General features: G+C 46.8%; 1 protein-coding gene across 1 annotated transcript in view; it reads right to left on the bottom strand.

Annotated features, from left to right (window-relative positions):
* PAPPA2 (pappalysin 2) overlaps positions 1-19,389 on the bottom strand; it is a 154,988-nt gene extending 135,599 nt beyond the window's left edge. The window contains exon 1 of the mRNA XM_038757813.1: positions 18,504-19,389. Within this exon, the coding sequence (XP_038613741.1) occupies positions 18,504-19,389 (886 nt within the window). The remainder of the gene's footprint in view (positions 1-18,503) is intronic.
* Positions 19,390-20,313: the final 924 nt, after the last annotated feature.

The following is a 20,313-nucleotide window of genomic DNA, read 5'->3' as shown; positions in this document are numbered from 1 at the left end:
TTCTAATCCCTGCTCTGCGATGCAGGGCAAGTCACTTCACTTCTCTGTGCCTCCGTTTCCTCAACTGCAAAATGGATAATTCAATACCTGCTCTCCCTCCTACTTAGCCTATGAGCCTCGTGTGGGACAGTAACTGTGTCCCACCTGATTAACTTGTATCCCAGACCTCTACCCCAGTACTTAGAACAAGTGTTTGACACACAATAATTTCTTAAATTTTTTTTTTTTAAATCTGCCTTCCCGGGCCACCTCAGAAACAGCCCTAAATTTCCAAATGGCTCCCAACTATCTTTAGAACAGACGCTCCTTGTGGGCACGGGACCAGTATCATACTTTCGGGGTACTTTCCTCTAGAGCTCAGTCCAGGATGTTGTTCCCAGTGGGCTCTCAAATATCAGCACTACCACCATCTGTCCCTGTTTTCAGCATAGTGGCAGGTTCTGCTCCACCCCTCAGGCTAGAGAACCTTTAACAGTGTTTTCCTGCATAGACATTCCTTTTTTTTTTTTTTTTTTTGGTATTTGTTAAGCACTATGGGCCAAGAACTGTTCTAAGCACTGGGGTAGATAGAAGCTAATCAGGTTGGACACCATTTTACAGATGAGGGAACTGAGGCACCGAGAAATGATTTGCCCAAGGTCACACAGCAGATAAGTGGTGGAACCAACATTATAACCCAGGTCCTTCTGAAACCCAGACCCTTGCTCTATCCACTAGACCACACTGCTTCCTTTATGACCATTTCCCAGTTCTGATACCCTTGGCCCCAGCAAAGTGAGGCCGGTCCTGCCTATCTGTGTTTCTGCCCCCTGGGAGGTTCTTCTTATGGATCTGGACTCATAAGTTTAAACAGCAGAGCGTTTCTGTCTTCCCCCTTTTAGTCGTTTCATGCTCAAATAGCATGGACCAAAAGTATTATGAACCACAAGTAACCCTTTTCCTCTCCTTTACCTCTGCATGAGAAAGAAACAGAATAACCAACACATTGTAATCGTAGGGATTCAGGTTAGAATCAGGAATAACTTCCTTCTGGCAAGCCTTGGTGCTGCAGAAATGGGTTCCCGTAGCAGATTAAAAGATTTGCAGGGAAAGAGACTCTTAAAGTAAAACATCTCTCTTGGACAGTATATGTGAAATCTTGACTAAAGCCAAATAATTTGCCTAGGTATCCTCCCGAATCTTCTCATTCCATAGACAAATGAGATATCCTCAAACTCCAGATATTCCACCTTAGGGTTTTTCTGTGAAGCTCAACTCATTCAAACAGAACTTCTGAACCTCTTTAGTCTTCCCAACACCAGTAAATATCACGGAGTTAGTCTGCGCAGAAGTGCGGAGCCTTTCCATAATATTAACACTTTAGGTCTACAGAGCATGCTTCATTCACAGAGAGAGCAGAACACTTATAATACATCAACTCCCACCAATGGCCTTAAAGATATGCAGCAAACAAATCATGAAAACCTGAGACCTAGAGAGTTAGTGATAGAGCTAGAAATAGAAGCCAGAACTCCTGATCAATTCCTACTCTTGCCATTTGGCTCTGCTACTTTCATGATGCAGAGATCTCAGGCCCTCTAGGGCTTGCTTCAAACTTTCGACAAGAGTCACTTCCCTATGTTTGGCCTGGCATTTTTTCCACAGCGCTGGCGTCCTCCTGCATTTCTCAAATCTTCAAAGCCTGCCTTCGCCTGGCTTCTCTGAGCATCCCTATCCCAGTCCTCCCTGTCCACCAACGTGGGGAATAAGGAAGGGGTCTGCATCCAGACCTTGGCTAGGGGTTCCCCCACCCAAGGGAGAATGAGAAGTAGGATGGCTAAGGATGGAATTAAAAAATATCAGGGCTGAGGGAAGCATGTGACATCCCATGCATTATACTGGGCATGCAGCGAGGTGACATCATGCACACCATTTTGCAGAAATATGTCACATCTGCCCGAATCTGGAATATTTCTTTCTCTAGGAGAAGCAGCATGGCCTTGTGGATAGAGCATGGGCCTGAGAGTCAGAAGGACCCAAGTTCTAATCCCAACTCCACCACTTGACTGCACTGTGACCTTGGGTGAATAATTTCACTTCTGTGCCTCAGTTACCTCATCTGTAAAATGGGGATTAGGACTGTGAGTCCCATATGGGACCTGAACTGAGTCCACCCTGATTAGCTTGAATCTACCCCAGAGCTTAGTATAGAGCTTAGCACAGAGTTAGTGCTTAACAAATCCCATTTTTTTTAAAAAGAAAAAAGAGGAGAGGGAAATCCCTGACTCTGCCCGCAACTGGCTCCAGGGCTTTCACACTTCCTTCCCAGTCCCCCATGAGTACAAGTTGTTGGGTCCAAGCTGCAGAATTTAGGGGATAGGACAGACAGAAGCCTGGGCCCTAGAGGTCGTGGGCTCTAATTCCGGCCCCGCCACTTATCAGCTGTATGACTTTGAGCAAGTTACTTAACTTTTCTATGCCTCAGTTACCTCATCTGCAAAATGGGGATTAAGACTGTGAGCCCTATGTGGGACAACCTGATTACCTTGTATCTACCCCAGCACTTAGAACAGTGCTTGGCACATAGTAAGTGTTTAACAAATACCATAATTATTATTATTATTAAAATAAAGATCCTAGACAGAAGCCTCCTGGGACACATCCGTACCATTGAGGGAACCAGCCAGGTGGCTTCCTGAAAAGGCACATAGTAAGTGCTGAGCAAATACCACAATTATTATCATTATCATCATCAAGTGCTAATCTACAGGTTATAATTTTAATATTGTCAATCTGTCAATTATTCTGCTCCCTCTTCAAAGTCTTATTGAAGACACATCTCCTCCAAAAGGACTTCTCAGATTGTCCCACCTATCCTCATCTTCCACTCCCTTCTGCATTGCCCTGACTTGCTCCCTTTGCTCTTCCCTGCTTTCAGCCCCACAGCACTTTTGTACATATCCGCAATTGTATTTATTTGTATTGATGTCTGTCTTCCCCTCTCTAGACTGCAAGCTCGTTGTGGGCAGGGAATGTGTCTGTTTATTTTTAATATTGCACTCTCCCAAGCATTTAGTATAGTGCTCTGCACAAAGTACTCAATAAATATGATTGAATGAATTAAAGAAAATGGGGATTAAGACTGTGAGTCCCACATGGAAAATGGTCTGTGTCCAACCTTTTTTTAATGGCATTTATTAAGCGCTCACTATGTGCAAAGCACTGTTCTAAGCGCTGGGGAGGTTACAACGTGATCAGGTTATCCCTCCGGAGGCTCACAATCTTAATCCCCATTTTACAGATAAGGTAACTGAGGCACAGAGAAGTTAAGTGACTTGTCCAAAGTCACACAGCTGACAATTGGCGGAGCCGGGGTTTGAACCCATGACCTCTGACTCCAAAGCCTATGCTCTTTCCACTGAACCACGCTGCTTCTCAGTATCTCGTATCTTTGTATCTACCCCAGTGCTTAGTACAGTGCCTGGTACTTAGTGAGTGTTTAACGAGTACCATAAAAAAGTCCCAGGAAGACCCATCCTGAAAACAGAACAAGATTCTAGTTTTAGTGGAATGGCAGCCAGTCCAACAAACAAACTCCCCTCCATCACTCCTCAGCCCTAGCTTGCAATTTCCTCCAGAAAGAGTGTGGGGCTGGGAGTCAGAGGACCTGGGTTCTAATCCTGACTCTGCCACTTGCCTGTGTGACCTTGGGCAATCAATGATATTTATTGAGTGCTTACTACGTGCAGCACTTGGGAGAGTATGATACCACCTAATTAGTGGACATGTTGCCTGCCCACAACAACCTTACAGTCTAGAGAGGGAAGCAGACAATCACTTTACTTCTCTGTGCCTCAGCTACCTCATCTGTAAAATGGAGATTTAATATCTGATCTTCTTCCCATTTAGACTGTGAGCTCTGTGCCGGACAGGGACTGTGTCTGATCGGCTTATCTTGTATATACCCCAGTACTTAGTACAGTGCTTGTCACGTAGTAAGGTCTTAAATACCACAATTATTATTATTATTATTTCAGACTGCAATAGTCTTTACCGTGCCCCAGCCCTTTGGGCGTAAACAATGCAATGTGAGACATGTTCCTTCCCCCCTACAGGGATAACTCAAGAAAAGGCTGAGTTTAAGAATTGAAACTTTCCATATGTCTAGTCTTCCCAAAGAAAGGGGTCCCCGGGGTAATTTCAAAAACATGGATTTTTTTTTTTAAATGTCGTTTCAAACCATGAAAAAAAATCACCAATGTGCATCAGCAGTATGAAGTTTCACAAACCCTCAGTACTCATTGCTGGTTCCATGACTACAGAATTTCATAAACAGAGTGTATCAATGCCCGATAGTTACAAGGCTGTGATTTGCATAATGGCCATCTGATAGTTGAGAAGCTGTGGTTTTGTGCTGCTATTTCACTGCAGAGACATATAGCTGCCTGCAGGTTTATTCTTTTTATTTGCCTTCCCCTTGTTTAAAGAAAAAAAGGAAATTATATGTCCTGAATTATGGTAATAAAATGTAAAGGTTTTGAATCTGAAAGACACATGTCAGGCAATGCAGAGTCAAAAGAACAATATTAAGTCACAGTATGCTCCAGCCCAGATTTCTGAAAATATGATACCTTAATACATAACACAGGCACAGCTGTACTGAGATACTGTGTTGCCCAAGACAGGATGTCAAGGCTCCTCTCTCTTCTCCCCTAATTAATTACACTATCTCTACCAAGAGAAATGAAAGATACAAATTTGACCCTCTTGGGTGTCTCCCGTTTTTTACGGTATTAAACACTATGTGCTAGGCACAGTACTAAGCGCTGCGGTATGTACATTACGTCTAGCAAGGGACATGATGGATACAAACTTGACCCTTTTGGTGTCCCCCTTTTTAATGGTATTTGTTAAACACTTACTATAGTCAGGCACTGAACTATGCGCTGGGATATTTACAAGACAATCAGATCCTATGGGACATTCCCCCAAGCAGCTGCAACTGGGCTAATTTTCCTTCCTCACCACCACTTGCAGTACCAAGACTGTGATATGTTAGTGACTATTTTCACTGTACTCTCCCAGGAGCTTAATACAGTGCTCTGCACGTAGTAAGTTCTCAAAAAATACAACAGATCACAATGATGAAGGGGTCACATCTTTTCCAGCCTTCCCAGATTAAGCCCTCTTTTCCCCTGCTCACTCTCCCTTCTGAGTCATCTATGAATTGGATCCGTGACCTTTGAACATTTGATATTCACCCTATCCCCAACACCATTCATTCGATCAATCGTGTTTATTGAGCGCTTACTGTGTGCAGAGCACTGTGCTAAGCTCCTGGAAAGTACAATTTGGCAACAGGCACAATCCCTACCAGACTGCGGGCTCACAGTCTAGAAAATTACATATTATAAATGATTTATTCATATCAATGTCTGTTTCCCCTTCTAGACTAAGCTCATTACTGTGTCTGCTAATTCTGCTTTATTGTACTCTCCCAAGTACTTAGTATAGTGCTCTGCACATAGAAAGCACTCAATAAATACCACTGATTGATTGATGAAAACTCTGTTTTCCAAAGGCCTTGAAATTTCCGACTAAGAACCTGCAAGGATAAATTGATTCAGGGGCTAGTAGCTTGTCTCCCCGCTTTCTATCAGGGTTCCTACTAGGTCTGTTCACCTCACTTAATTCCTTATGTAGTTTTCCAGTCAGAAATCTTCACCACGGTTGACACAGCCCCTAGCAGACAGAAATGGGACCAGAACCCAGGTATCCTGTACTCTCTGAGCCCACTGTTGGGTAGGGACTGTCTCTATATGTTGCCAGCTTGTACTTCCCAAGCGCTTAGTACAGTGCTCTGCACACAGTAAGCGCTCAATAAATACGATTGATTGATTGATAATATTAAATAGAGAAGCTTAACTTTCATATTGTGTCTGTTTTCTAGTCGGCATGTTCCACAGCGCTCTCTCAAATCAATCATATTTGAATGTTTACTGTATGCAGAGTACAGTACTAAACATTTGGGAGAGCATAATATAACAAAGTTGGTAGGCACGTTCCCTGCCCACAACGAGCTTATAGTCTAAATAGAGACATTTATATAAATAAATAAGTTACAGGTAGGTACATAAGTGATATTGGGTTGAGAGAGAGGTAAATGGGTGAAAATCCTCCTGCAATCAATCAATCGTATTTATTGAGCGCTTACTGTGTGCAGAGCACTGTACTAAGCGCTTGGGAAGTACACGTTGGCAATATATAGAGACAGTCCCTACCCACCAGTGGGCTCGAAAGACAATGATAATAATAATAGTGGTATTTGTTGAGCACTTACCGTGTGCCAGACACTGTACTATGCACTGGAGGGATACAAGCAATTCAGGTTGGACATAACCCCTGCCCCACATAGAGCTCAATCTCAATCCCCATTTTACAGATGAGGCAACAGACCCAGAGGACGTGCCCAAGATCACAGAGCAGACAAGTGGCACAGTCGGGATTTGAACTCACCACCTTCTGACTCTCAGGACCACGCTCCATCCACTAAGTTAAACCAAGAGTCTGTAGTCAAAAGCCACCACGTGAAACAGAAGGAATAAGCAGAAGCCCTGACAAGAGACTGAATTAAAATTCCAGCGAAAAAAAGTAATTATACCTTACAAATTCGTGTTTTTCCTGACAGTCCTCGATCCTTCTGGCCCATCCCCAAATCCAGCTGAGGTCCTTGCCAGCTCTGTTTGAGGAACTACTATTTTCATTCCTTTGTTCAGTGGGTTTTCTGCACAGGATGATGGCTTGAAACTAGGGTTGAGGGGGACCCCTGAGAGGTCAACCGAGCCTCCAACCCCAATGCCTCGCTTCCCCTTCCTCACAAGGGCCGGCACAGCTGGGCCTCCGGCAACTCCACGAGGTCGCCCTAATTGCCCCCGTGCAGGGCCAGGCTGGGGCGAGCTGGTTGCCATGGAAACCTGGAAACTCCCACAAACTTGCAAACTCCCTGCAAACTTGATCTGGGCTGATAGCCCCGACTTCCGATGCCCAACAGGGGGGCTGCTTCCTTTCATTCAGTCAGTCAGTCCTTCAAACGTATTTATTGAGCGCTTACTGCGTGCAGGGCACTGTAATAAACGCCTGGAAAGTATAGTTGGGCAAGAGATTAAGACAATCCCTACCCCACAACGGGCTCACAGTCTAGAAGGGGGAGACCGATAACAAAACAAGCAAACAGGTATCAATACCATCAAAATAGATAAATAGAACTATAGCTATAAGCACATCATTAATGATATAAATAGAGGAATAAATATGTGCAAATGTACGCAAGTGCTTTGGGGAGGGGAAGGGCGTAGGAAGGGAGTGGAGGCGATGGGGAGGGACTTCTCATCTCAGGGGTTGGTTTCACCTGGGAAAATGGCCCGAGGCCACAGCCCATTGTCAGCCCCCGTTTTTAGTCTGTATCTTTGTTATTATGGCATTTGTTAAGCTCTTATTAGGTGCAAAACACTGTTCTACGCCCTGGGATAGGTCCACGGTAATTAGGTGGGGCCCAGTCCCGGTCTTCCAAGGGGTTTACAGTCTAAGTGGGAGGGAGAACAGGTAATGAATCCCCATTTTACATCAGAGGAAAATGAGGCACAGAAAAGTTAAGTGACTTGCCCAAGATCACTCAGCAAGCAGTTGGCAGAGCTCGGATTAGAACTCTGGTCCTCTGACTCCCAGCCCCAGGCTCTTTCCACTAGGCCACAATAATAATAATAATAATAATAATGGTATTTGTTAAGCGCTTACTATGTGCAAAGCATTGTTCTAAGCGCTGGGGGGGGAATACAAGGTGATGAGGTTGTCCCACGTGGGACTCACAGTCTTAATCCCCATTTTACAGATGAGGGAACTGAGGCTCAGAGAAGTTAAGTGACTTGCCCAAGGTCACACAGCAGACATATGGTGGAGCAGGGATTCGAACCCATGACCTCTGACTCCAAAGCCCGTGCTCTTTCCACTGAGCCACAATGCTTCCCCTTGAGGGAAGAGGGCTCTTTCCAGGAGAAGCATGCTTGCCATGGGGTCCACAGGTGAAGGGCTTATTCCAAACTTGGGCTACTGGATCCCCTGAGCCATTTAATTCCACCCTCCTCCCCAGCATATAGTTCCCACAGCTGCCCATTGATTAGAGGGGGAACCAGCATACAGCATTGCCTGGGTAGGCAGCTGTAGAACCAAATTCCAGGGTACACTTTTTTTATGGTATTTGTTAAGTGCTTACGATATGCCAGGCTCTGTGGGTTCAAACCCCGGCTCTGCCAATTGTCAGCTGCGTGACTTTGGGCAAGTCACTTAACTTCTCTGTGCCTCAGTTACCTCATCTGTAAAATGGGGATTAAGACTGTGGGGCCCCCCGAGGGACAACCTGATCACGTTGTAACCTCCCCAGCGCTTAGAACAGTGCTTTGCACGTAGTAAGTGCTTAATAAATGCCATTATTATTATTATTATTACTAGGCACTGGCATAGGTATAATTACTCTCCCCTCCTTCAAAGTTTTACTGAAGGCACATCTCCTCCAAGAGGCCTTCCCAGACCAAACCCCACTTTTCCTTATTTCCCACTTCCTTCTGCATTGCCCTGACTTGCTCCTTTTGCTCTTCCCCCTCCCTGCCCCACAGCACTTATGTATATCTCTGTAATTTTATTTGTTTATAATGACGTCTGTCTTCCCCCCTCCCCACCCCCCAACCCAGACTGTGAGCTTGTTGTGGGCAGGGATTGTTACTCTTTGTTGTTGTGTTGCACTTTCCCAAGCGCTTAGTAGTGCTCTGCACACAGCAAACACTCAATAAATACGATTAAATGAATGAATACAATCTAATCAGATCGTACGTAGTCCATATCCCACATGGGGATCACAGTCTTAACCTCCATTTTACAGATGAGGTAATGGAGGCTCAAGAGAAGTGAAATGACTTGCCCAGGGTCACACAGCAGACAAGAGGCGAAGCCAGGAACAGAAGAAAAAGGAGCAAGAAGGAACCTGCCTGGTGAGTACAAGGAACAATCACCTTCCAGGCTGCTGTAGGGACCCCTCCTATGGCCGGTAAAGGAGATTGGAGGCTTTAGAGGGGGGAGTACAAGGCCTATTGCTGAAAGGTGTGGTAATAATAATAATAATAATGGCATTTATTAAGTGCTTACTATATGCAATGCACTGTTCTGTAGCCGCCGAGCCCCCGGGGCTTCCTCAAGAGGTTGGGGAGGCATGAAAGAGTAAGGGGAGCAAAGAAGGGGAAATAATAATAATAATAATAATGGTATTTGGTAAGCGCTTACTATGTACATATCACTGATGATTAGGATCTCTAAATTCGAGGACTGCTCAGTTATCCAAGGCAAAACCAAGGAGAAGATAATTATGTACCTTCCCTGCTCAATAAAGGGAATGGCAAAGAGAGTGTGAGAGAGAGAGAGAAAAAAAAGGAGAGAAAGAATATGTAGGTTAATGCTGACGCTGGGGGCGGGTGGAGGTGGTCATCAAGAGGAAAAGGTGTCTCTATATGTTGCCAATTTGTACTTCCCAAGCGCTTAGTACAGTGCTCTGCACATAGTAAGTGCTCAATAAATACGATTGATGATGATGATGACGAAATGGGAGCAATGTGTGTCTGACACAGGTACCATCTGGGCTCATGGTCATAACCACTCTCTCATTCTCTTTGGGAAAGCTGCCCATCACCAGAGAAGCCCAGCAAGCTCCCAAGCCCCAGCACCTGCAGTTCAGACACCCTGGGACATTTTCAGTTGGTTAGTGGTGAAAGCTGCTGGGAGGAACCTGGGCAGGGAGGCAGAAACCAGGGGAGAGGAAAATCCCCTGGAATAACGAAGGGAACTACAAAGGCTTTAGTTTCTCCTTTTCTCCTCAGAGCCCTGCTCCGTCAGAATCTGATATGGGGTTGAGTGTTCCTAGCATGACCTTTACTTGGTGCTTAGTTAGGAAGAAAGAAGATGATCGGGTCTGTCTTTGAACAAAAGGCTGCTACTTTTAGCATTGTAAATCTGCTTTTGTTGTGCTTGGAAAGGGTAACAAGGATCCCGATATACCACCTGAGGAGGAGGAGGGAAAGGGTCAGCAGAGGGGAGTTTTGTGGGAAAATCCTATTGATTATCTCCATTTTCCATCATTATGGGTGGGGATCGTGTCTACCAACTCTGTAGTGTACTCTCCCAAGCACTTAGTTCAGTACTCTGCAAACGGTAAGTGCTCAATAAATGTGATTGAATGAGTTGGATGAGTGAATGAATTGAGCACTTACTGTGTGCAGAACACTATTAAATATTGGCGAAAGTACAGAGGAGCAACATAGCCTAGTGGAAAGAGCATGCACCTGGGAGTTAAAGAACTTGTGTTCTAATCCTGGGTTCTAACTTGACTGATGTGTGACCTTTGGGCAAGTCACTTAACTTCTCTGTTCCTCAGTTTCCCCATCTGTTAAATGGGGGTTCAGTGCCCATTCTCCCTCCTTAGACTGTAAGCCCCATGTGGGTCAAGGAAGGACTGTGTCCAACTTGATTCAACCTGTATCCACCCCGGTGCCTAGAACAGTGCTTGAGACAAAGTAAATAATTAACAAATATAATAATGAAAATACAATATAACAGACTTTGTAGATTGATTGACTGTGATCTTGCCCACAAGGAGCAGGGGGGGCAGACATTAAAATAAATTAGGAATAGGGGAGATAGTAAAGTAACAGTAATCAATAGTTTTATTGAGCCCCTAGTATTAATAATAATAATAACAATAATAATAGTATTTGTTACATGCTATGAGCCAAGCACTGTACTAAACATTGGAATAGATAGAAGATAAGCAGATCAGATACAACCCCTGACCCACATTAGGCTCTCTACTAAGAACTTGGGAGACTACAAAAGAGTTAACACAATTCGTTAAGCGCTTACTATGTGCCAGGCACTGTACTGAGCACTAGGGTAGATATAAACTAATAAGGTTATTCATTCATTCATTCAATCGTATTTATTGAGCGCTTACTGTGTGCAGAGCACTATACTAAGCGCTTGGGAAGTACAAGTTGGCCATATATAGAGACGGTCCCTACTCAACAGCAGGCTCACAGTCTAGAAGAGGAGACAGACAACAGAACAAAACATATTAACAAAATAAAATAAATAGAATAAATATGTACAGTAAATTAAATAAATAGAGTAATAAGTATGTACAAACATATATACAGGACACAGTCCATGTCTCAAATGGAGCTTGCAGCCTTCATATCATTTTACAGAGGTGGTAACTGAGACACAGAGAGGTAAAGTAACTTGCCCAAGTGCCCACAGCAGACAAGTGGCGGAGCCCGGATTAGAACCTAGGTTCCTCTTACTCCCAGAACCCTGCTTGACCTACTAGGCCATGCTGCTTCTCTCCAGGTAAAGGGAAGAAAGATCTGTAGGTGTTAAGTAGATAAGTGATGTAAAGCAATATGCCCAGAAGGGCTATAGGTGATTGTGATTAAGTAAGTGAGAAAGTAGGTGCTGAGTGTCAAGGGGCTATAACCTAGCTGGCTCCACACACACCTTTCTGGGTTCCCTTCTCACTCATTTTTAGCAAATGGGAACCTCCTTGTTACTTACAAAGCATGGCTCCACAGCCTCACTGAGCTGTCTGTTGGCTGCTTTTCTTAGATATGGACAGGCCATGAGGAGAAAAGGAGCCAGCAGAGAAATAATAACAATCCTACCTTGAATTTGTGGCACACTTTTAACTTTCCAAAGCCCTCTCTCATTATTGGTCTCATATGGTCTCTTGATCTCTGTTTGAGGAAGGGAGATATAGCTATTATTATCCCCATGGTACAAATGTGGAAACCGAGGCCCAAAGAGGTCCAGGGACTAGCCCAGTGACAGGCCAGGGGCAGAGAACCTGGGTCTCTTGACAGCCCAGTCCCCTACTCTTCCCACTAGATGATACTGTCTCCCGTGATAAATCAATGGCACCAGGTACACTTGAAATGGTGTAGTTGGACTGGTTACTCTTTTTCAGAAAATATATAACTGGAAAAGGAATAGAGAAGGGCAACTAAAGTGTTTGGGGCATGGAGTAGATTCTCAGTGAGAATAGACTGAAAATAAGCCTCAGCATTTACAAGATCATGAAGGGTATGGGTAGAGTGAATTCCCACAAAACCAGCTTGAAGATCTTGGATTTAATAAAAAGGAAACTCTTGATAGTAGTAATTGTGGTATTAAGTGTTTACTATCAAGCACTGTACTAAACCCTAAGGGAGGTACAAGATAATCAGGTCCCACATGGGGCTCACAGTCCAAGAGCGAGGGAGAACAGATATTGGATCTCCATTTTATAGATGAGAGAACTGAGTCACAGAGAAGTAAAGTGAATCCCTAAGATCACACAGCAGACAAGTGGCAGAGCCAGCGTTAGAAAGCAGGTCCTCTCACTCCCAGGCCTGTTCTCTTTTTTACTAGGCCACACTACATCTCTAGATAAGATTGGTTAAGTAAGAAAAAGGGCTCCTTTTCTCCTCACAGCCAATGGTGAGTATTTGGGTTTCATTATTACAAACTGAGCATATTGATAAGTCCAAGAAGGGGTAGGATCACCTAATGGATAAGAAGTCAATCCTGGGAAAAGTTAAGGAAGGTCAGAGAAAATCTCAAAATGGATGTAGTCCTCGATGGGCTAAATAATAATCTACGGAAGGTGGTCTATCCAGAAGTGCTACAAGTGGTTGCACGTAGTAGGCCCAGAAGTGCTGAGGTGTCAGGGTGATGGGACCTAGCTGCCTCTTGAGAAAAGGTTAGAGATGGTAGGTACATTTGTAGCCGTGACTATGGATGTCAAGGAAGGCAACCACCCCAGGATTCCTCCCAACATCCTTTAATGCCATTGCCACCTCAGAGGCACCTGCCTCTGGCCTGGAATGCCCTCCCTCCTCATATGACAGACAATGCCTCTTCCCCTGCTTCAAAGACTTATTGAAGGCACATCTCCTCCAAGAGGCCTACCCTGAGTAAGCCCTCCTTTCCTCTTCTCCCATTCCCTTCTGCATCTCCCTGACTTGCTCCCTTTATTCATCGCCCCCACCAGCCCCACAGCACTTATCCATATCCATAATTTATTTTATTTATATTAATGTCTGTCTCCCTACCTCAACCAAGCTCATTGTGGGCAGGGATTGTGTCTGTTTATTGTTATGTTGTACTCTCCCAAGTGCTTAGTACAGTGCTGTGCACACAGGTGCTCAATAAATACAGTTGACTGAATGAAGGAATGAATGAATGATTGGAGTGGATGGAACATTGGTTTGACCCTATGTACCCTTTGTATATTTAAGTTCTGTAGAAAGAGGTATTTCTGAATGTGAAGGAGAGAACATATATATGACTTTGTAAATCTCAGAAAATTTATTGCTGTAATGAGAGGCACAGAGACATCATAAACCCAAGTATTAATAATAATAATAATAATAGTCATATTTGTTAAGCACTGTACTATGCACTGGGGTAGATTCAAGTTAATCAGGTCCCTGTCCTACATGGGGCTCATGGTCTCGAGTAAGAGGGGGAACAGGTATGAGGAAACTGAGTCACAGAGAAGTTAAGTGATTTGCACAAGGTCACACGGCAGTCAAGTGGCATAGCCAGGGCTAGAACTCAGATCCTCTGACTCACAGACCTGGACTCTTTCCAATAAGCCAAGCTGCTTCCCTTCAGTAGTGCTTTTGTTTTATCGTGCTCTGATGAGATTCACACCGTAGACCATACTCGTTACATTGAGGCCAAAGCTGTACAGGAGCCTTGCTTTGCACAATCAACCAAGGTCCGTTTGTCCGCTAAACAACCAGAGGTCGTTATTTTCATCTCTCCCTCCTTCCTGTTCCCATTTATAGAAGTAGCTTATTCACCACGAGAGAGCTTTAGGAGCCGGCCACAGCCCCCACACCACATCACCTCACTTACACACCACCCAGTGTAGATGTTAACGTTGCAGATGGAAACACTTCCAACCCAGGACAAATTCCATGCCCGTTCCCCAAGGGCAGCACGCATGGCTCCTACCAATAGGCCAAGCGGTTGGCAGCCCAAAGACCGCAAATCAATCAATCAATCAATCGTATTTATTGAACGCTTCCTGTGTACAGAGCACTGTACTAAGCGCTTGGGAAGTACAAGTTGGCAACATGTAGAGACAGTCCCTACTCAACAGTGGGCTCACAGTCTAAAAGGGGGAGACGGAGAACAAAACCAAACATACTAACAAAATAAAATAAATAGAATAGATATGTACAAGTAAAATAAATAAATAAATAGAGTAATAAATATGTACAAACATACATACATATATGCAGGTGCTGTGGGGAAGGGAAGGAGGTAAGATGGGGGGATGGAGAGGGGGACGAGGGGGAGAGGAAGGAAGGGGCTCAGTCTGGGAAGGCCTCCTGGAGGAGGTGAGCTCTCAGTAGGGCCTTGAAGGGAGGAAGAGAGCTAGCTTGGCGGATAGGCAGAGGGAGGGCATTCCAGGCCCGGGGGATGACGTGGGCCGGGGGTCGATGGCGGGATAGGCGAGAACGAGGTACGGTGAGGAGATTAGCGGCAGAGGAGCGGAGGGTACCCTCGTCTGTGCCCGTTATTCCTCTTTCTGGGGTTGGGACTTTCTGCCCAGCGCTGCTTCTAGGCACACACTTAACGCCCCTGATAGGCCACCTTCCAGTTCAGAATCATATGCCCAGAAGGAGAGCGGCGACTCTCACATTGGCGCTCTTTCAAGTTTCTAACCAGGCACCCTCCTTGGTTCTGAATCTGTCTCCTGCCGTCCTAGTGACCTCCCTAGGATTGATTGAGCTTCCTCCTCCTACCCTCCAACGGACACTGCCCCTCTTCACCCTTCCCCGGGGGTTGGGAATGAGCAGTCCCAGCAAGGAGTTCAGGCCCAGTTGCCCAGGATTGCTGGTTTTCCCGTGGTCACCAGGCTGGCCGCCCACCTCCCCTTGCGTGAACCAACACGGCCATCTAGTGGCCATCAGGGGAAGTATTCCCTGAGGTCCAACCTCTCCAGGGGTTCCCGCAAGCTGGAGCGGGTGTGGGCCCCCCCTTGAATTAGAGCTCCCTTAAATCCCGCTCAGTCACAGAGTCCGGCTGGCTGGGGGCCGTGAGAAGGAGCAGGAGTGACCTAGGCAAAACCTTGCACCTCCCAGCGTTATGTCCGGGAGGAATCCGGGTCAGGGCCCAGAGGAGCGCAGCTGCACCAGAGGCTGGCTCAAGGAGGCCTTTTGGACACCTTGGCTCAGCACGGGCCCATCCAGAGACCGACTGGCAACTTGGGAGAGTCCCCACAGCTGCTCGCAGTGAGGGAAGGGCAAAGCCTAGACCCGGATTAGCTCTCCTCTCCTCCCCTGCCCAGGAAGAGACCTATCCACGTCTTGTTTACCGCCCAGAGGAAACCCACTCTTCAGTTGGGCAGTCTTGCCATTGCCCTGGCTTCCCCCAGCCCAGAGCTAAACTGCATACTGCAAGAGCAGAGAGAAGCAGAGCAGGGAGGGTTCAGGCTTCTCCCTTAGTGGGTACCTTGGGCACCCTCGGGAACCTGGCTTGCAATCACTGAGCCTGGGCACAGGCCCCCCCCCCCGCCCCGCACCTTCCCCATGGGCCCCAGACCTTTGCCCAGAACACAAACCAGACATTTTTTGAGGTTTGAATAAGTCTGATGAATGGGATTGGGTGGAGGGGTGGGAGGGAGGAGGGCCGGGTTCTTTTTCCGCTGGCAGCGCCCCCTCCCCCTTATTTCCTGGGGTGGACCTGAAGTGGAAATGCCAGTGCACCACAAGGGCAGCTGTTCCCCGGGCTTTTCCAGCCTGATTAGGAGAGAGGAGAAACCTCACAGGGGCGCCTGTCTGCAAAAGATTTCCGGCCCAATTTTGCATGCAGGATAGGTTAAGGGAGTTCAGATAAGTGCTCTGGGGAATGGTTTGAACAGGGGTTGTGGGGGACAGGACTGAGTGGGAAGTCGGGGCGGAGGGAGAAGGATGACAGGCTCAGAGGGGAAAAAGCGACAGCAGGAGGTCTTTTATCTGAAACCAGACTCCGGGACCTCCTACAGGCTAAACAGTAGTGACAGACCTAAAGGTAGGACCAGAGAGCTAGCCAGGGTCAGGTGCTGCAGAGCCCCTGGATCACTTTCAATGCTTTTTTTTTTCCTCCTTCACGGTAACAGAGCGGTAGACCCTGTAAATCTCCAGCAGGCAATCTCCACTGAGCCTTACTAGCTGCTTTGCAGCCAGGGAACTGATCCCAGGTCCCTTTGATGCTACTACAAGGGGAAAATTCAGCAGTTCCCAGTTCTTGGTCTGGATGCAAGAGCAGTCCCTGGTGGGATAGCATTGGCCAGTGAGAAGAAGGCATCAAGGGAAAAAGCTGTGAAGTAGCCAGCCCTGATCAGATAATAATCTTATTTTATTATTTCTCCCACTTGGCCCCAGAACCTGGATTCCCCCAACTCCATCCCTCCCTCCTCCTTCCCCTTCCCCCACTCCATTGCAGTCCTGGCCCTTCCCCACTAACTGGCTAAATATTATAGTGCTCAGTGTCTGAGAATCCCAGCTGCCAAAGCCAAAATTACGGTCAAAGGAGGGGAAGTCAGAGGCGGGAAAGGGAGACGGGATTGGAAAGGGATGTCCTAGCATTACCTTGTTTGTCAAGAACCACTCACTACAACTCCCTTTTCCCTCTGGAACTGAAACTCATCCTCTCCTTCTCTGGCAGCACTGCCGCCTGACAAGACTGTGGCTTTTAGACCAGTCGAAGACACCAGGGTTCAGTTCCAAACTTCCTTCCCTGCTTGCCGCCTCAGTTTCCCACACCTGCAGAAAGGGAATGGATGATCTTTCCCACCCTCTCAGCTGGGGCAAGGAAGGTGGGTGCAAATTGTCAGACCCGAATGTTCCTCTCATTGTGCTACTGCGTGCTCACTAGAGTGTGGGGAAAACTGCCCTCCCTCCCTTCCTACTTCCTCCCCCCTACCAACTCCCCAAGGACATGTCTTCTCTCAATCCAAGACTCCGGACTTAGAACTGAGTCTATCCCAGAGGAAGAATGGGCTGGGAGTGGGGGCTGAGTAGTCCCAGGGAGGTTGGGAAGGATGCAACAGTCTGGGCAGACAGCATCTCTCTGGGCTTGGTCTCATTTGAGAGAGGAGCCTGGAGAGCAAAATGATGATGATGATGATGATGGTATTTGTTAAGCATTTACAAGTGCCAAGCACTGTTCTAAGTGCTGAAAATAGTGGTATTTGTTAAGTGCTTATTTACTGTTCTAAGTGCTGGGGGAATACAAAGTAATCAGGTTGTCCCCTGTCAGTCTTAATCCCCATTTTACAGACGAGGGAACTGAGGCACAGAGAAGTTAAGTGACTTGCCCAAAGTCACACAGCTGACAAGTGGCGGAGTCAGGATTAGAACCCACGACCTCTGACTCCCCAAGTCCGGGCTCTTTCCACTGAGCCACACCATGAAATGTTCCCGGGAGGGAACCTGACCGGACTCCTGCACTGTTGCCAACCTGACCGGTCCATCCCAAACGAGCTTCGCCATCTATGCTCCCTTACAGAGCTGCCTAAGTTTCCCATTCTGGGGATTTTCCTGGAACCCCCAGAAGCCTGGTCTTCCCTTCCCCTCCCTTCACTCCCCAGAGGAGCAAAGAGTTTCCTCCTTTTCCAGAGTTGGAGGGAAGAATTAAGCTGACAGCCTAATTGGAGCTCCTTGTAGCAATTTGCAAGACAAATACAATGTATCTTTTTTTTTCAGATGAATCGTCTCAAGAAAATAAAAGAGCATTAGGGCTATTGAGCTCGACTCCATTTTAATGGTTGGATGAGTTATGAAAGTAAGAATAAGCAGAGCCATATGAGTTCAGACAAGTGGTCCATCAAGTCCAATTTTCTTTCTCCAACAGAGACACCAAAGCGAAATTGGGTATAAAATCGGGTCCTCATGACTGCAAAGATGCCACCTACCATCCGATCCTTTCCCTCCAATACTGCACTGTGGGCATATTGTCTGACCCTTCCTTAAACCTAGCACATCTACTGAAGCTACTGAAATGTAGCCATGCAGGGTCTTTAGGGAAAAGATGTGGAAACCCCACTCTGGTCACCATCATCTTCTAGGTTGTAACCTATCTTACTCTCCCTGCCCTCCTCCCCCCCACCCCCCAGCACCATTCCCCATGGACTTGAATTGACACACTTATCGAAATATGGGACAATCAAGTTGATTTTCAACTTCATCAGTACTGTTATTACATGATTATTGTCATCTGTAACCTCTTGGGCTTAAACCCACTGGTGAGGTTCCTGCACAACTCTTCTCCTGATTTTGATTCTGATATTACCTCCTGTGATTTATCCCTCTCTCCCTCCCTTACCCTCTTCTTTGCACCATGTGGGTCAGGTGCAAAGCAAGCCTGTAGGACCGTGGAAAGGAGAATGTCTTTACCTGCTATGATGGCTGGGTTGTTCTGTCCTCCCTCGGGCTTCAACCAGGCTTCCACCGTGAACGTCTCCCTGGGAATCTCAGCCATCGCCTCTGGACGCAGTAGCAATTGCTCCCGCCTTCCGGAAAAGTACAGGATGGGCATCCCTCCCTGAGAGCCGGCAGCATTCCCTTCCCAGGTAGGGCAAGCCCTGCCATTTTGGATGCCATCCCCCAAGGGCTTGTTTCTGTCCCTTGGCTGCTTAGGAATGGAATGGAAGCGGCGAGAGGGGCTACCGGAGTCTTCCCACAATTCCTCTGCGTCGCTGCCTTCTGCCTCGCGGCGGTGTCTGCCACTCTTTCTGACCTTCCTCCTGGATTCTGGTTCTGATTTGTTCAGGTGCGAAGTGGTGGGGACCACTCCTCTGTTGCTCTCAATCTCACCTGGAGACTCAAATGTGACTTGACTACCAGAGTAATTCTCATCATGTCCCTGGGCCTCAGTTTGCCCCTCAGGTTCATCCTCCCCTCCGCTCCCAGGTGACCACTTGGGTCCGCTTCTTGCCTCACTTTTAGTTCTGCTTTGGAGGGCGTGGCCCGCTGCCCCTTTCTTGGCCTCTGGCTGGTTTCCCCTTGGGCTCTGGACTCCCAGCTCCCTCCCAGGGAGGGTGCTAAAATGTTCCACCTGTCTGCTGGGGTACACCCCGAAGGGGTGGTACTGGGGAGCAGCTCTGGCTTGGTGGACTTTGGCCCCGAGCCAGCAGAGATCCCCCTCTTGGGGCAGTTGGTTCTGGTGGCCACGCAGGGCCAGTGCCCGCTTCCGCTTCCAGGCCAGGTCAGACTCGGCAGTGCTGAGCACCCACACGGTCAGAACCACTAGTGTGACTACCAGTATCTTTAAGCCCACCATACCTCTCCCCAATTCTTTCACAGGGACCTTAAACCTACAGGAAAGACCTGTAATTTGCTTTCAGTGAATCTGAGAAGCAGGGTTTGCCCTACACCAAATTTCTTCCAACTGGGCTTGAACACAGTGTCTTTGCTCAAAACCTGCAGCTTGATGCTTCTCCTTTCAAATTCTTTCTCTCTTTCCCTCCTTTTTTTCTTTCTTTTTTCAACCTGGTGTAACTTCCCAAAAGCCCACCTCACTCCCTCACCCACCCCTCCCCAGCACCTAGCTTCCACTCCTTTCACTCTTTAACCTTAATGGAATGAAGCTAATTTCTCTCAGGTTCCTTTGAGCTTCCTGCCGGGGAAGAGGACTCAGGTTTCTTTTTTCCTACAGCACCTACTCCCGCTGCTACTAAAAGACAAAATCTTAGGCATTTTCTTCTGAGCCAAATTCTTTCTCTGTCTCTCTGCCTCCTTTTCCCTCTCTTTCCATTCCCCCCTCCCACTTTCTTTCTCTCTCTCTGTCTCTTTCTCTCTTTCTCTCTTCCCCTCACCCCAAGTCACATTTGTCTCTGAAATTGCTTTAGAAACTTCTCTTCAGGCCCCTTTTCTCTTCATTTCATTTTCCCCTCCTTCTCACTTCTTCATGATCAAATTATCCTTTTTATTCACCACACTTTCTTAGTTTTAAAATAGAATCCCTGGAAGAAGCACTAGACACAGGTGCCCAAACACACAGGTATACACGCACCCTTACACATGCACAAGTAGTCCGTGAACTGGACTGTCCAGAAACTGCCTAGAGAATCCGGAGATATAAAATTCAAGCTATTACTTAACTTCCACCATCCCAGTTGTGCTGCTCAGTCAGCTCCAGCCACCCACCAACGTGGTTTCTGTCCACAGCTTCAGGCTTAAGGTTGCAGCTCGTTGGGTTTGCCCC

The sequence above is a fragment of the Tachyglossus aculeatus genome, chromosome 16, assembly GCF_015852505.1.
Source record: "Tachyglossus aculeatus isolate mTacAcu1 chromosome 16, mTacAcu1.pri, whole genome shotgun sequence".
In the NCBI taxonomy this organism is placed as follows: Eukaryota; Metazoa; Chordata; class Mammalia; order Monotremata; family Tachyglossidae; genus Tachyglossus; species Tachyglossus aculeatus.
The sequence above is the reverse complement of the archived record's forward strand: the minus strand, read 5'-3'. Positions and strand labels throughout refer to the sequence as shown.